Below are 18,176 nucleotides of genomic sequence, written 5' to 3'. Positions count from 1 at the left end.
CTTGTACATAGGAGGCAGTATTATAGTAGTTATATTCTTGTACATAGGGGCAGTATTATACTAGGTATATTCTTGTACATAGGGGCAGTAGTTTAGTTATGTTCTTGTACATAGGAGGCAGTAATATTGTTGATGCCAGCTCACTTTTTTTGTGCATGAGCCGATCTAGGAAGACCAATTGTAGAAGCAAAAAATTGAACATGGGTCTGCACAGCCTAAAGTAAGAAGTTTCAAGGCTTTATTGATCGGTCTTGTTAAAGTCAACAGAGGAAAAACATTGACAACACTTAGGGTATGTGCACACGTTGCGGATTCTCTGCGGACCCGCAGCATTTTTTGCAGTGCAGAAACGCTGCAGATCCGCAATTGATTTACAGTACAATGTAAATCAATGAGAAAAAAAAAATGCTGTGCACACTTTACGGAAAATCCGCTGCGGAAACGCTGCGGTTTAAATGAAGTAGCATGTCACTTCTTTATTTGTGAATCTGCAGCGTTTTTGTAACCATTCCATTATAGAAAACCGCAGGGGTAAAAAACGCAGCAAATCCGCAAGAAAACCGCAGCAAAAACGCACAAAAAACGCTGCGGAACCGCACAAAAAAAGTGACAAATCCGCAGGTGCGTTTTCTGCCAGGAGAGGCAGAATCCGCACCAGAAATTCCTAAGCCTAATCCGCAATGTGTGCACATAGCCTTAGTCATTACAGCGCGATATACAGTGATGCTCATTAAATAGGGAAAAGGTTAACTGAATAATTACAGATTTATGTTGCTGTACTACTGATTTGTAATATTGTTAGTAAATTCATTCCTACATTGTAAAAGGACCCAGATTTACTTAAAATGTTAATTGGGGATTACATTTATCTCTGGTCGAGCACCTACCTTGGGAGTATTCTGTGTCGGCATGTTCAGCAATAGTGATTTAAAAAAAACAGTTCCTGGGATTCTACTTAGGAGGGAAATATAGATGTGGTCATAAAATATGCTCCTGTTTTTGTGTTATTCATAAGTACTGTAGTTGAGTCGTACACTAAACCCCCTCACCCATGATACCCCAATGTAGGAGCTGTAATACTACATTTGTTGTGTACATCACTTCCCGTCCGCAATATTTCGGGTCCACGACTGGTCCTTTTAGTGAGTAGAAGACGCTTATCTGATGTAGATGGCAAGGGTCGTAATGTTTCAGCATTTCATTACCGTATGTAAAAGTGGCACGTCTTCCTTTAAGGTACAAGGTATAGAAAGAGTTAATCCACCAGTAAAACGAGATAACCACTGTTAAAAAAAAATATTTAACCCTGAAACTTTATTTTTTTTAACATGCAACATATGTAGTAAATAAAAGAAAAAAAAAACATCCCCAAGAATGCAGATCACCAGAGAAAAGCATGTGCAGACACTGAACAAGCAGGGATTTCTTTTTGTAACTCTCATGGTATATAACGGCATATGTATATTATTAAAAAGCATTTACCCCATAAAATGCAACTGAGTAATGTGTGGAAAATGACCAGTCAATATTGCCGTTGGGTCGTGCATATTATTGGGGATCACCCTCAATTTCTTAGCCTGACCCACCCGTTATCGTAAACGGCGAACGCAGCATGAAGGGGCTGCGTGAAGGCAATAGTGCTGGTGTGTATGTGAGTGATGGGTTCACTCAGCTCATAAAATGATAACTTCCCAGCATCATAATTCAGATCTATTCTGATTTTTTCACACACAATCTTATGCTTTATATTAATTTCTTTATCATTATATCTTATAAAGTAGTTGTCACCAGACCTGCGTAGGCCCAAAGACTTCTTATTCTTCCCAATAAAAGCTAGAGGCCCTCTCCTCTCCACACTGGCATACGCTACACCAAGTCTCCATCCCCCTGACTTGCAAGTATCCATATCCCAGTAATGATGACCAGATGTAAAACTCCTGGTACTTATTACTTTGGCATCTTCAAATCTTTCCGGTGTTTCCGGACGTTTCTGGTCTACTTCTGAACAAGATACTGTTTTCAGGTCTCCAGACACGCAGATGTTGTTGGAAGCAGAGTTGATGTCTAATAATATCTCCGTAGCCTTGTTGGTTGGGATATCTTTTATCTGGCCAACACCATCCATCATTTCAGACAAACCTTTGTCTACCATCTTTAAGACCCAACCCTTATCGAAGTTCTCTGCAGCATTGGTGATTTTATCAACTCTCCTGCATACGTCCATCATCTCAAGGTCAGAGAAGTAATTGACATCATCAGTTTTTTGGTCCTGTAGGAGATTTAGTGGATCGACAGAGTTGCACAATTTCTCAATGTGACGGATCTTTCTGGACAGTTCAGTCCTTTTTCTGCCCAGTTGGGATTTCAGATCAGAGATTGAGAGTTGCGTCTGTTCTTCACGTCTTACAATCTCGCCCAAGACTCTCTTTGCTACAACCTCCAACAGCCTCTTCTTTTCCTTAAATGTGACATTAACAAACTCTGTTAAATTTGTTGATTTTGCCGTCCAGTCCTGATTGTGCTTCTGAAGATTTTGGATTTTTTCATCAACGTCTTCCCTCATTAAAGCTCCTTTTGCTATTACACTTTTCAGTTTGTCCATTTTCTTCCTAAATGCTTCATTCATATCGATCACCTGGTGTTCTCGATGTTCTCCATTCAGCAAACACGAAAGGCAGATGCAAACATTTTCATCGCAGCAATAATATGCAAGGGTCTTCTGGTGAGAGGGACATTTCTTCATCCTTAGGGATCTAAAAGGCTCCATTAAGACATGTTCTTGGGACTTGCTGTGGACTCTCAGGTGGTTTTCACACAGGGAAACCTCACAATGCAAGCAGCATATAACAGCGGGCACATTAGCGTCTATGCAACTAACGCAAAATATCTCCGTCTCGGGTTGCGTAGAATGGAAATATTCCACTATGTTACATAGCTTTAGGTTGCTTTGCAATGCAGTACACTCCAGAAATTGTCCTCTGCAGTCAGGACAGCTATAGACTTCAGAAGCTTCCTGTGATTCCACCACTCGATCAATGCAGACCCGGCAGAAGTTGTGTCCACATCTTAGCAATACTGGATCTGTGTAGATGTTTAAGCAGATGGAGCAAGTTAGCTCGTCTTTTAGGGCCGCAAACGCCATTGCAGAAAACAGGATAGTAATCACGGTGAGGCGGGTCCTAACTCGTTTGCTTTCGAACACGTGATTCCAATGCCTCTATTAACTCTATGTTCTCCAGAAAGTCTTCACTTCTCGAAAACTTTGATATATGGAATTTTACTTTGGCTCGGAGAAGTACAAAATTGTATATGCGCGTCAGATTATTTCTGAGACCAGTAGTCCTAGGACATCCCACTTTAGTCAATATAATGCTCCTGGAGAAAATAGGGTTAATCATACTCTCTGTTATGACGGCTTTACAGACAGGCTTGATGTTGAGGTCACGGCTCTGTAAGGATCATATCACTTCTTGCCTTTTAAAGTCACCTGTAATCTGTACAATTCTATTGAAAACTAAAACTGAAATATTTTTGGGTGGAAAAATAAAAATAAAGAACTAAACCTGGGTGCATAAACATACTTTGAAATATCCTTTTGAATTTATGACCACACTCAGTCTTTTTGGGTAGGAGTGTATCAGCATGGCAAATCTAGGATTGGCAATCTTAGCCTGCTTTTTCCTTGCAGTAGCTACATATCTGATATATTGCGAGGGCATCTCCTGTGTACAGCGCCCTCTTCAGGTCACCCACAGATTGTAAATTGGATTCAGGTCTGGGCTCTAGCTGGACAATTCCAAAACCTTCATCTACTTCTTGAGAGGCCATTCTTTTGTTGATTTGGAGGTATGCTTAGGGTCGTTGTCGTGATGGAAGATGAAATTCTTCTTCATCTTTAGCTTTTTAGCAGATGCTTGAATTTTTTGATGCAGAATTGACTGATATTTGGAACTGTTCATAATTCTTTCTACCTTGACTAAAGCCCCAGTTCCACCTGTTGAAAAACAATCCCAAAGCATAATGATATATCTACCATGCCTCACTGTGGGCATGGTGTACTTGTTTGGACTCATGTCCAAAAAAATCGCCTTGGTCTCATCAGACGATAAATACATTTTCTCACATGCTTTTGCCAGAGTTGATGTTGGTTTTGGCAATTTAGTAGGGCTTGGATGTTTTTCTTTCCGTCTTGCTACTATACCCCATAGGCCAGTCATATGAAGAGTATGGGAGATTGTTGTCACATTAAGTACACAACCAGTACTTGCAGAAATTACTGCAGCACCTTTAATGTTGCTTGTAGGTCTCTTGACAGCCTCTCAAAATTATTTTCTTTTATTTTAATAAAAAATATTTTTTAGGGACATACAGTTCTAGGTAATGTCATTGTTGTGCCAAATTTATGGAATTAATCAGAATCACTTTTAAGGGAACCTGGCAGCTGATACAGTCTGCCCGCTGATAAGACAGAATGTATCAGACACTGGCTGCATGATTTCAGCCAGGTTTGTTTGTCTCTGAAACGCTGTGTGTATAAAGTGGGGCTATGTGGGGCTAATTCTGTATGTAGGGGGCTATGTGGGGCACACGCTTTGTATAAGAGGCTAAGTGGGCATCATACTGTATATAAGAGGCTATATGTGCATTCCTAATGTATGTAGGGGGCTATGTGGGGCACATGCTGTATATAGGAGGCTATGTGTGGACACTGTGTAGGGGGCTCGTGCTATATATGGTAGGGGCCCATACGGTGTATATAGGAGGATGTCCACATACGGTACTTAAAACTGCTCAATATTAAGTGATACAATTAATATTAGTATAAAATGTATAATTTATGTAAATATTGAGCAGAATTTATTTCAGCCTATTGTTTCGGCCTCCACCACAGTCACGGTCTCTTATATGGCCCCTTGGGAAAATGTAATTGCCCACCCCTGGTATAGGGGATTTGACATGCAAAGTGTGAAATAAATATGCATTTTGATTCCATTATTTCCTCAGTAAATATCGCTGTGGCATTCTGCTGTGAGAGGTCTGCAGTGGAATTGTCCCACGTGCACATACCCTTAGCATTACAGACCCAGGAGAACACCAGACTAAATTTCTGCTGATCCTATATTCTGTGGCTTCTTATCACTTATCTTTACTGTTCAGACCAAGAGATCAACTTTTCTGTTAGAAAGTGTAGAGACGGGTGGGAAGAGCATTTAGGCGCTGACTTATTTCACACTGAGGCCAAGTTTCGATTCTCTGTAATGGGTGTGTAGATGTTGACCAATTGGATGAGTTTGCAAGATTTTTTTTATGCTGTTAACTCTTGATATTTTTCTCCAAGCTCACTGATCCCAGCGATCCGGAGTGTAATCAGAAGTATCAATTTTAGTGATCACTGAGGTGCTTTTTGGAAACACTGGTCTTTTTGGTCTCCAGGACTAGTGGGTCTTCAATCTACACTTGATGGCATGGAATTCGAGTGAATATTTCTGCCCTACCTGGAATTCTCTTCAAAACCTATTTGTATCGTAATGAAGAATAGTAAATGTTCTACAGTTAGAATATGTTTCTTTTGAGGTTCAGATTTTTTACAGATTTTAACTAATTGTGGACCAAGTCCAGTTGTTGTTTCTGAAGTCCTCCTTGGAGCCCTAGGGTATGTGCACATGGTGTCTTTCAGAAGCCGGAGTTCCCGCATAATTTCTGAGGCAGAAGACACCTTAAGAAAACACAGTTGGTGTCTTTTCTGGTGTATTATTGGATGTCTCTTGCAGTGGTCCCAAATCTGGACATCCATAATGACCTTACCAGGTTGCTTTGATCACTTGACTTCTGCTTCCATGAACATTGTGGTCCTGATTCTGAGCGTAGTATTACTGAGGAGGTTTAACGGGGTTGTCCACTACTAGGACAACCCCATCTTGAACTAGATATTTGGGCTTGATAAAATAAATATAAGCTATATTCCCCCTCCCATTCTTGCGCCATTCGAGCACTGTCCGTACTTGTGGTACCAGAGTTCTTGTGCAGTGGAATGACACGTGGTGCCTGGCACCCAATCAGCTCTGGCGTTACTGTCTCCGCCTTCGTACTTATTGAACGTGAAGAGGAAGTCAGATCAGCTGCAGCCGTGACTTCCTGTTCAAGTTCAATCTGGGGCCGTTGATTGGGGCCAGGCACCACGTGTCATTCCATCACACCAGAGCTCCGGGTGTTGTGAATTCTGTGGCTGAATTCACTCCTGTGGTCACAAGTGGTACTGCAGCTTCTGAGCTTCCTCCCTCAGGTGTTCTGGTGAGCTCGTTAACTGCTTCATTACTTAACTCCGCCTGATGCTGCTATCCTTGCTCCTTGTCAATGTTTCAGTGTTGGATCTGAGCTTCTCCTGATTGTTCCTGTGACCTGCTGCTCTGTATAGCTAAGTGCTTTTTGCTTTTTTGTTGCTTTTTTTCTGACCAGCTTGTCTTTTGTTTTGCTGGAAGCTCTGAGATGCAAAGGGTGTACCGCCGTGCCGTTAGTTCGGCACGGTGGTTTTTTTTTTTGCCCCCTTTGCGTGGTTTTGCTTTAGGGTTTTTTGTAGACTGCAAAGTTCGCTATACTGTCCTCGCTCTGTCCTAGAATATCGGGCCCCACTTTGCTGAATCTATTTCATCCCTACGTTTTGTCTTTTCATCTTACTCACAGTCATTATATGTGGGGGGCTGCCTTTTCCTTTGGGGAATTTCTCTGGGGCAAGTCAGGCCTATTTTTCTATCTTCAGGCTAGCTAGTTTCTTAGGCTGTGCCGAGTTGCCTAGGTAGTTGTTAGGCGCAATCCACAGCCGCTTTTAGTTGTGTTTAGGATAGGATCAGGTGTGCAGTCTACAGAGTTTCCACGTCTCAGAGCTCGTTCTTGTATTTTTGGGTATTTGTCAGATCACTGTGTGCGCTCTGATCGCTAAGCACACTGTGTTTCTGGATTGCCTTCATAACACCTGTCATTAGCAAACATAACAGTACAAGGAGCCTAACTAATGATTCTCAATAGAGGGAAAGAAAAAGTTCTGACATCATTTTTTTTTTTTTTTTTCTGCTCTGTGTTCATTTTTTTTTTTTCCCCTAGACATTTGGGTGATTCTGGACACAGGTATGGACATGGATATTCAGGGTCTGTGCTCTTCAATGGATAATCTCGTTATAAATGTACAAAAAATTCAAGATACTATTGATCAGAAATCTATGTTAGAACCAAGAATTCCTATTCCTGATTTGTTTTTTTGGAGATAGAACTAAGTTTCTAAGTTTCAAAAATAATTGTAAGCTATTTCTGGCCTTGAAACCTCATTCTTCTGGTAATCCTATTCAACAGGTTTTGATTATTATTTCTTTTTTGCGCGGCGACCCTCAAGACTGGGCATTTTCTCTTGCGCCAGGAGACCCTGCATTGAGTAGTGTCGATGCGTTTTTCCTGGCGCTCGGATTGCTGTACGATGAGCCTAATTCAGTGGATCAGGCTGAGAAAAATTTGCTGGCTTTGTGCCAGGGTCAGGATGATATAGAAGTATATTGTCAGAAATTTAGGAAATGGTCAGTACTCACTCAGTGGAATGAATCTGCGCTGGCAGCTTTGTTCAGAAAGGGTCTCTCTGAGGCTCTTAAGGATGTCATGGTGGGATTTCCTATGCCTGCTGGTTTGAATGAGTCTTTGTCTTTGGCCATTCAGATCGGTCGACGCTTGCGCGAGCGTAAATCTGTGCACCATTTGGCGGTACTGCCTGAGGTTAAACCTGAGCCTATGCAGTGCGATAGGACTATGACTAGAGTTGAACGGCAGGAATACAGACGTCTGAATGGTCTGTGTTTCTACTGTGGTGATTCCACTCATGCTATTTCTGATTGTCCTAAGCGCACTAAGCGGTCCGCTAGGTCTGCCGTCATTGGTACTGTACAGTCCAAATTCCTTCTGTCCATTACCTTGATATGCTCTTTGTCGTCGTTTTCTGTCATGGCGTTTGTGGATTCGGGCGCTGCCCTGAATCTGATGGATTTGGATTATGCTAAACGTTGTGGGTTTTTCTTGGAGCCTTTGCGTTGTCCTATTCCATTGAGAGGAATTGATGCTACACCTTTGGCCAAGAATAAACCTCAATACTGGGCCCAGCTGACCATGTGCATGGCTCCTGCACATCAGGAAGTTATTCGCTTTCTGGTGTTGCATAATCTGCATGATGTGGTCGTGTTGGGGTTGCCATGGCTACAAACCCATAATCCAGTATTGGATTGGAATTCCATGTCGGTATCCAGCTGGGGTTGTCAGGGGGTACATGGTGATGTTCCATTTTTGTCGATTTCGTCATCCACCCCTTCTGAGGTCCCAGAGTTCTTGTCTGATTATCAGGATGTATTTGAAGAGCCCAAGTCCGATGCTCTACCTCCGCATAGGGATTGTGATTGTGCTATCAATTTGATTCCTGGTAGTAAATTCCCTAAAGGTCGATTATTTAATTTATCCGTGCCCGAACACGCCGCAATGCGCAGTTATGTGAAGGAATCCCTGGAGAAGGGACATATTCGCCCATCGTCATCACCACTGGGAGCAGGGTTCTTCTTTGTAGCCAAGAAGGATGGTTCGCTGAGACTGTGTATTGATTACCGTCTTCTTAATAAGATCACTGTTAAATTTCAGTATCCCTTGCCATTGTTATCTGACTTGTTTGCTCGGATTAAGGGGGCTAGTTGGTTCACTAAGATAGATCTTCGTGGTGCGTATAATCTGGTGAGAATCAGGCAAGGAGATGAATGGAAAACTGCATTCAATACGCCCGAGGGTCATTTTGAGTATCTAGTGATGCCGTTCGGACTTGCCAATGCTCCATCTGTGTTTCAGTCTTTTATGCATGACATCTTCCGTGAGTATCTGGATAAATTCCTGATTGTTTACTTGGATGACATTTTGATCTTCTCAGATGATTGGGAGTCTCATGTGAAGCAGGTCAGAATGGTTTTTCAGGTCCTGCGTGCTAACTCTTTGTTTGTGAAGGGATCAAAGTGTCTCTTCGGTGTGCAGAAAGTTTCATTTTTGGGGTTCATCTTTACCCCTTCTACTATCGAGATGGATCCAGTTAAGGTCCAAGCCATCCAGGATTGGATTCAGCCGACATCTCTGAAAAGTCTGCAAAAGTTCCTGGGCTTTGCTAATTTTTATCGTCGCTTCATCTGTAATTTTTCTAGCATTGCCAAACCATTGACCGATTTGACCAAGAAGGGTGCTGATTTGGTTAATTGGTCTTCTGCTGCTGTGGAAGCTTTTCAGGAGTTGAAGCGTCGTTTTTGTTCTGCCCCTGTGTTGTGTCAGCCAGATGTTTCTCTTCCGTTCCAGGTCGAGGTTGATGCTTCTGAGATTGGAGCAGGGGCGGTTTTGTCACAGAGAGGTTCTGATTGCTCAGTGATGAAACCATGTGCTTTCTTTTCCAGGAAGTTTTCGCCCGCTGAGCGTAATTATGATGTGGGCAATCGAGAGTTGCTGGCCATGAAGTGGGCATTCGAGGAGTGGCGTCATTGGCTTCAAGGAGCTAAGCATCGCGTGGTGGTATTAACTGATCATAAGAACTTGACTTATCTCGAGTCTGCCAAGCGCTTGAATCCTAGACAGGCCCGTTGGTCGTTATTTTTTGCCCGCTTCGACTTTGTGATTTCGTACCTTCCGGGCTCTAAAAATGTGAAGGCGGATGCTCTGTCTAGGAGTTTTGTGCCCGACTCTCCGGGTTTATCTGAGCCAGCGGGTATCCTCAAGGAAGGAGTCATTGTGTCTGCCATCTCCCCTGATTTGCGGCGGGTGCTGCAAAAATTTCAGGCGAATAAACCTGATCGTTGTCCAGCAGAGAAACTGTTCGTCCCTGATAGGTGGACTAATAAACTTATCTCTGAACTTCATTGTTCGGTGTTGGCTGGTCATCCTGGAATCTTTGGTACCAGAGAGTTAGTGGCTAGATCCTTCTGGTGGCCATCTCTGTCACGGGATGTACGTACGTTTGTGCAGTCCTGTGGGATTTGTGCTAGGGCTAAGCCCTGCTGTTCTCGTGCCAGTGGGTTGCTTTTGCCCTTGCCGGTCCCAAAGAGGCCTTGGACACATATTTCGATGGATTTCATTTCTGACCTTCCCGTTTCTCAAAAGATGTCAGTCATTTGGGTGGTCTGTGATCGCTTTTCTAAAATGGTCCATCTGGTGCCCTTGGCTAAATTGCCTTCCTCCTCTGATTTGGTACCTTTGTTCTTTCAGCATGTGGTTCGGTTGCATGGCATTCCTGAGAATATTGTTTCTGACAGAGGTTCCCAGTTTGTTTCAAGGTTTTGGCGAGCCTTTTGTGGTAGGATGGGCATTGACCTATCCTTTTCCTCGGCTTTCCATCCTCAGACTAATGGCCAGACCGAACGAACCAATCAGACCTTGGAAACATATCTGAGATGTTTTGTTTCTGCAGACCAGGATGATTGGGTGTCCTTTTTGCCGTTGGCTGAGTTCGCCCTTAATAATCGGGCCAGCTCGGCTACCTTGGTTTCTCCATTTTTTTGCAATTCTGGGTTCCATCCTCGTTTCTCTTCAGGACAGGTTGAGTCTTCGGACTGTCCTGGTGTGGATTCTGTGGTGGATAGGTTGCAGCAGATCTGGACTCAGGTAGTGGACAATTTGATCTTGTCCCAGGAGAAAGCTCAACTTTTCGCTAATCGCAGACGCCGTGTGGGTCCCCGACTTCGTGTTGGGGATCTGGTTTGGTTATCTTCTCGTCATATTCCTATGAAGGTTTCCTCTCCTAAATTTAAACCTCGTTTTATTGGTCCGTATAGGATTTCTGAGGTTCTCAATCCTGTGTCTTTTCGTTTGACCCTCCCAGACTCCTTTTCCATACATAATGTATTCCATAGGTCGTTGTTGCGGAGATACGTGGCACCTATGGTTCCATCTGTTGAGCCTCCTGCCCCGGTTTTGGTGGAGGGGGAATTGGAGTATATTGTGGAGAAGATTTTGGATTCTCGTGTTTCTAGACGGAAACTCCAGTATCTGGTTAAATGGAAGGGTTATGCTCAGGAAGATAATTCCTGGGTTTTTGCCTCTGATGTTCATGCTTCCGATCTTGTTCGTGCCTTTCATGCGGCTCATCCTGGTCGGCCTGGGGGCTCTGGTGAGGGTTCGGTGACCCCTCCTCAAGGGGGTAGTACTGTTGTGAATTCTGTGGCTGAATTCACTCCTGTGGTCACAAGTGGTACTGCAGCTTCTGAGCTTCCTCCCTCAGGTGTTCTGGTGAGCTCGTTAACTGCTTCATTACTTAACTCCGCCTGATGCTGCTATCCTTGCTCCTTGTCAATGTTTCAGTGTTGGATCTGAGCTTCTCCTGATTGTTCCTGTGACCTGCTGCTCTGTATAGCTAAGTGCTTTTTGCTTTTTTGTTGCTTTTTTTCTGTCCAGCTTGTCTTTTGTTTTGCTGGAAGCTCTGAGACGCAAAGGGTGTACCGCCGTGCCGTTAGTTCGGCACGGTGGTTTTTTTTTTGCCCCCTTTGCGTGGTTTTGCTTTAGGGTTTTTTGTAGACTGCAAAGTTCGCTTTACTGTCCTCGCTCTGTCCTAGAATATCGGGCCCCACTTTGCTGAATCTATTTCATCCCTACGTTTTGTCTTTTCATCTTACTCACAGTCATTATATGTGGGGGGCTGCCTTTTCCTTTGGGGAATTTCTCTGGGGCAAGTCAGGCCTATTTTTCTATCTTCAGGCTAGCTAGTTTCTTAGGCTGTGCCGAGTTGCCTAGGTAGTTGTTAGGCGCAATCCACAGCCGCTTTTAGTTGTGTTTAGGATAGGATCAGGTGTGCAGTCTACAGAGTTTCCACGTCTCAGAGCTCGTTCTTGTATTTTTGGGTATTTGTCAGATCACTGTGTGCGCTCTGATCGCTAAGCACACTGTGTTTCTGGATTGCCTTCATAACACCTGTCATTAGCAAACATAACATCCGGGATCGCGAGTGCTGACAGCTGGAATGCCGCCGGCATGGGAGGTGAGTATAGTTTTTTTTTTTTATTTTAAAGGCCAAACATTTAGTTCAAGAAGGGTTTTTTTTTTAGTAGTGGACAACTCTTTTAAAGGAGAAATCCGGGACTTAAAAAACAGGCAGGTAGTTCCAACCTACCTGATTCCGCTGTTCTGTATCAACAGAGCAGCACTTCCTATTCCGGACAGCTCCGCTGACAGGGAGGGACTGCTGGCGTCATGCCTACTGACAGCCGGCTCCCCAAGTTAGGCAGCGGGGATTCGGCTGTCAATCAGTCCCGCACTGTAAACAGAACAGAGTGGAAAAGAAACCACCGCTCTGACGACTTGATATCAGTGACCGCTCTGTGCTGACGGAGAATGGTGCAGAGCACAACACGCAGGTAGGTAGAACCAGTCATCACGATTTAACCCCATAAAGTAAAGGTATGGCCATATTGCCCCTTTTATACTGATCTAATAGATACCTGTAGTGAAAAAATCCGTAGCCTTGTTCTTGTTTAACTCACCTTTTGATACAATAGCCTCTTTGTGCATTGGGGAGGGAGTGTGGGTAGTGTCTTCAGCTCTGCCATGGCCCCTCCACATCTGTATGAGCCTCCGTTTTTAAATTGCATGCTAGCACCACCCTTGCCACGGGCGGCGATTGCGCACATTCGTGTCCCGGCGTTCTCAAGCAAAATGGCACTGCATGCTCAGGTTGGGATCTCAGCTCAATGATGCGGCGAGATCTCAATCTGCGCATGCGCATCCATTTTGCTGGAAACTGTAAGGTTAATCTCAGCGTATGCTGCTTCCAACTCCATTTTGCTGGTGAATACTATCGAGGGGCAGTACCCCGAAACACAGTGTCTGCAAATTGAGATTCTGGTTTGGCTATTATCCTAAGTCATGTGAAAAGGCTCGTTAAAGGGTCGACATTGAAAGTTAGGATTGCTACTTCCAATAGGTGGCACTAGAGTTCTAGTTCTCTTCCTCTCTGAAGAGACAATTTGCATATTTCCCAAAGGAGCATTGCGGCTTTAAGTCTCCTCACCTCGACATGCTTATCATGTCACTCTCCGCAAGGAGAAACGATACTTCTTGGATCCCGGTCAGACGCCTCTCAATCTGCCAAACCAGATCTCCACTTTGCACTGATGAGGGGCAGTACCCCGAAACACAGTGTCTGCAAATTGAGACTCTGGTTTGGCTATTATCCTAAGTCATGTGACAAGGCTCGTTAAAGGGTTGACATTGACTGTTAGGATTACTACTTCCAATAGATGGCACTAGAGTTCTAGTCCTCTTCCTCTCTGAAGAGACAATTTGCATATTTCCCAGAGGAGCATTGCGGCTTTAAGTCTCCTCACCTCGACATGCTTATCATGTCACTCTCCGCAAGGAGAAACGATACTTCTTGGATCCCGGTCAGAAGCCTCTCAATCTGCCAAACCAGATCTCCACTTTGCACTGATGAGGGGCAGTACCCCGAAACACAGTGTCTGCAAATTGAGATTCTGGTTTGGCTATTATCCTAAGTCATGTGACAAGGCTCGTTAAAGGGTCGACATTGACTGTTAGGATTGCTACTTCCAATAGGTGGCACTAGAGTTCTAGTCCTCTTCCTCTCTTAAGAAACAATTTGCTGGTGAACACTGAAACGTGAATATGCGGTAGCACCACCAGCGGCAAGGGCAATGCTGGTGTGAAATTTAAAAAGGGAGGCTCGTACAAATGTGGAAGCACCACGGCACTACTCACAGACCCGCCCTGATGGAAGAAGGGTCTAATGCATCAAAACTTCTAAGGTGAATTACATAAGAACCAGACTACAGGTTTTTTTTTCACAAGTATCCATTAAATCCGTATAACAGGGCCATTATGGCCATACCTTTACTTTAACCCCTTTCTGACATCAGAAGTAATATTCCGTCCCTGTGCCCTGGACCTATTTGACCAGGGACGGAATATTACGCCCACGCGATCACCAACACTTTAACCCCCAAAATGCTACGATCGCAGCATTTTGGAAGCCAGCAAAGGGCTGACAGCCCTTCTGCCTTTGGATCGGAGACTGCGCAGCATGACGCAGAGTCCCGATCATTGCCATGGTGACCCGATGTCGTCATGATGACATCGGGGTCACCAGACCTAGCAAACTTGCTGATCATGCCTAGTGCGCAGCATGATGAGCAAGTTTGTCAGTGCTGAGATGACAGTTCCTGCAGCATGAAGATGCTGCTGCATCTCCATGCTGTAGAAACGATTAGCATGCAAAAAATGATTGTCCCATAGTGGGACAAAGTAAAAAAGTAAGAAGAAAGTAAAAAAAATTGTTTAAAATAATTATATATATATATATATATATATATATATATATATTTATAGTGGTGCAGTGACCAATGTTACAGCCAGGGGGCGCTGCGTGTGCACTTCAAGATGCACTTGGAGGCATAGTGGTGATGAGACAAAATCCGGCAGAATTGTAGATGGCCGGTATGTGTGTTGCAGAGGACACTCTGCGCTGTCAGTCTAAAGTTATGTTATGGTCTGGGACCTGTAGTCCCACATGTAAGTGTGTAAGTTCTAATGGGAGATTGGCAGGGCTAGTCATGAGAGATGGGAGGGTCAGACTAGCCACATCATGGATTGCACGGTCTTTGGCCTTCTCTAGGACCACCCTGACTACTGGAAAATGCTTAGTGTGCCCATGGATGCAGGTGACCTTGATTTTCCTACCAGGTATTTCGAGTCCCTCAGGTGCAACCCTCAGTAGAGTCACCGGGCCCCCAGAATCGACCAGTCCATACATTTCCATCTCTTGCATCCGCAGGACACCCCCCCTCCCCCCCGTAAACTTTCACCAGGTGGATAGTTCACACAACATACCGGACACACATAACTCACAGGCCCCGGGCACCAATTTGTCTGCGGTACCTCTTTGGGACGCTCCTGCCCCTTTTGGGAAACCACCATTTCTCGAGATCAGCGCAGAGTGTCCTCCTCTGCAACACACATACCGGCCATCTGCAATTCTGCCGGACTTTGTCTCATCACCACTATGCCTCCAAGTGCATCTTGAAGTGCACACGCAGCGCCCCCTGGCTGTAACATTGGACACTGCACCACAATATATATATATATATATATATATATATATATATATATATATATATATATATATATATATATAATAAAATCAAGTTATTGTATCTCTAAATAAATATTTGAATAAATAAAAGTACACATTTGGTATCACCGCGTCCGCATCGACCCGACCTATAAGGCTGGTTTCACACGTCCAGATAATTCCAGTACCGGAAAAAATCAGTACCGGAATTATCCGTGTCCGTGTGCCCCTACGTTTCTGTGGCACACGTGCGGCACACGTGTGCCGCCCGTGTGCCCACTGGGTACCACACGCACCGTGCTGGGTACCACACGTACCAGCATCTGGTGCTGAAGCCGCGATTCATATCTTCCTTGCAGCAGCGTTTGCTGCAGAGAAGATATGAATAATAGTGTTTAAAATAAAGATCTATGTGCCCCCCGCCCTCCCACCCCCTGTGCGCCCCCCCGCTGTTCTGAAAATACTCACCAAGCTCCCTCGTTGGCTGTTGCTGCCTCCTGTTCTGGCCGCATATTCTCCTGTATGCGGTCACGTGGGGCCGCCGATTACAGTAATGAATATGCAGCTCCACCCCTATGAATTGCGGCTTCAGCACCAGTGGGGGGGACAGCGCTTAATGTAGTTCTGTTACCGCTCTCCCAGTGGGTCATGGTACCTGCAAACCATAACAGTAAAGTCTGGCGCTCCTTGCCTTCTGAGCTTTACAGTGAGCCTGAAAAATATTTCCTGATTACCTCAGTTTGTTGTAAAAAAAAATTGCTATTGGCCCTTAGAAAAATTAAAAACTTTGTTGCTAAAACAACATTTTTAAAAATGTGATTTTATTATTTTCACGGCTCAATGTTATAAACTTCTGTGAAGCACCTGGGGTTCAAGGTGCTCACATGCATCTAAATATATTCCTTGGGGGTGTATATTTCAATATGGTATCATTTATAGGGGGTTTCCACTGTTTAGGCACATCAGGGGCTCTCCAAATGAAGACTAAGAACACAGCAGTTGTTCGAAACGCGTTCAGTTGTCCATGGCTGCTCCCTAACTATTTTGCTGGTCATTTGTAAGCCCTTGTTCTCATTTTTAAATGTTTGAATAAAGTATTTTTTGATATTTTACATCCTGGAGCTGGATTACTACATTTTTTCTCTCCAAATGGGACATGATGTCCACTAATGATTCCAGGAAATTTTACATTCAAAAAGTCAAATGACACTCTTTCCCTTCCGAGACCTTCCTTGCGCCCAAACAGTAGTTTTCTCCCTCTTATGGGGTATTGACATACTCAGGAGAAATTGTACTACAAATTGTATGGTGCAATTTCTCCTGTTACCCTTATGAAAATGCAGTATTTTGTGATGAAAACATATTTGTGGGGAAAAAAAAAATGTATTTTATTTTTACGACTCAACATTATAAACTTCTGTGAAGTACATGATGGTTCAATGTGATCACCACACATCTAGATCAGTTCCCTGAGGGGTCTAGTTTCCAAAATGGTGTCATTTTTGAGGGATTTTCACTGTTTAGGCACATCAGGGGCTCTCCAAACGCGACATGCTGTCCACCAATTGTTCCAGCAAATTTTGCATTCATAAAGTCAAATGGCGCTCCTTCCTTTCCAAGCTCTGCCATGCGCCCAAACAGTGGTTGTCTCCCTCATATCGGGTATCGGCGTACTTAGGAGAAATTGCACAACAAATTTTGTGGTCCATTTTTTCCTGTTACCCTTGTGAAAATAAAAATTTTTGGATCTGAAGTAATTTTTGGGGGGACAAGAACTTAAATGTTCATTTTTTTCCACATTCCAAAAAAATTCCTGTGAAGCACCTGAAGGGTTAATAAACTTTTTGAAGGTGGTTTTGAGCACCATTAGGGGTGCAGTATTTAGAATGGTGTCACTTTTTGGTATCTTCTATCATATAGACCCCTCAAAGTGACTTCAAATGTGATGTGGTCCCTAAAAAAAATGTGTTGTAAAAATGAGAAATCGCTGGTCAACTTTGAACCCTTACAACTTCCTAACAAAAAAAAATTTGTTCCAAAATTGTGCTGATGTAAAGTAGACATGTGGGAAATGTTACTTATTAAGTGTTTTGTGTGACATATCTGTACGATTTAAGGGCATGAAAATGAAAAGTTGGAAAATTGCGAACCTTTCTAAATTTCCCCAAACTTCCGTTTTTTTCACACGCAAGTCATATCAAATAAATTTTACCACTATCATGAAGTAAAATATGTCACGAGAAAAACAGTCTCTGAATTACCGGGATCCATTGAAGCGTTCCAGAGTTATTACCTAATAAAGGGACAGTGGTCAGATTTGGATAAATTGGCCAGGTCATTAATGTGCAAACCACCCTTGGGGGTAAAGGGGTTAACAGGTTAAATCGTGATGATTGGTTCTCTTTAGAGATTACTTGGGTATATCCTCCTTTTTACTAGTTCTGCATGCCAGGATTATTTAGTTAGGCCAGATTTGTCCTTCGTTCCTGACCCTCAGCGTTCAGAAAGTTATCCATTCCTGGGGAACTTTTTAAGAAGTCAACAAAATGTGAGCAACCTGATACACTTGGAAATGTGATGGGTTTCAGGGGTCAACAAAATTAATAGTCTTGTAGATTCATAGGGTTTCAGTATCTATGTCACGTTCTAGCAGCCATAATATTGTTTTTTTTAGCAATTTTGTTATGTGCAGCTATCCAATCCTTTAGGCCATGTTCACACAGTGCGTTTTTTACTGCGGAACCGCAGCGGTTTTGCCGCTGCGGTTCCGCAGCTGTTTTCCATGCAGGGTACATAACAATGTAACCCTATGGAAAACAGTCACTGCTGTGCACATGATCCGGAATTTCGTTTAAAAAGCCGCGCAGAATAGCTGCGGCAAAAAAGAAGGAGCATGTCACTTCTTTTTCCTGAACTGCAGCGGTTCTGCACCCATAGACCTCCATTGTGAGGTCAAAACCGCAGTAAAACCCGCAGATCAAAAATATATCTGCGGGTTTTACTGCGATTTGATGTGCAGAACCGCTGCAGCAGGAAGTGCGGGGGAGCGGGC

General features: G+C 43.7%; 1 protein-coding gene across 1 annotated transcript; it reads right to left on the bottom strand.

Annotated features, from left to right (window-relative positions):
- Positions 1-221: 221 nt before the first annotated feature.
- On the bottom strand, positions 222-3,175 carry LOC138664183 (E3 ubiquitin-protein ligase TRIM39-like). Its single transcript, XM_069750659.1, has one exon. It carries the CDS (start codon positions 3,140-3,142, stop codon positions 1,565-1,567), a length of 1,578 nt encoding a protein of 525 aa, XP_069606760.1. The 5' UTR covers positions 3,143-3,175; the 3' UTR covers positions 222-1,564.
- Positions 3,176-18,176: the final 15,001 nt, after the last annotated feature.

Source organism: Ranitomeya imitator, chromosome 2 (assembly GCF_032444005.1).
Source record: "Ranitomeya imitator isolate aRanImi1 chromosome 2, aRanImi1.pri, whole genome shotgun sequence".
NCBI lineage: Eukaryota > Metazoa > Chordata > Amphibia > Anura > Dendrobatidae > Ranitomeya > Ranitomeya imitator.
The sequence above is the reverse complement of the archived record's forward strand: the minus strand, read 5'-3'. Positions and strand labels throughout refer to the sequence as shown.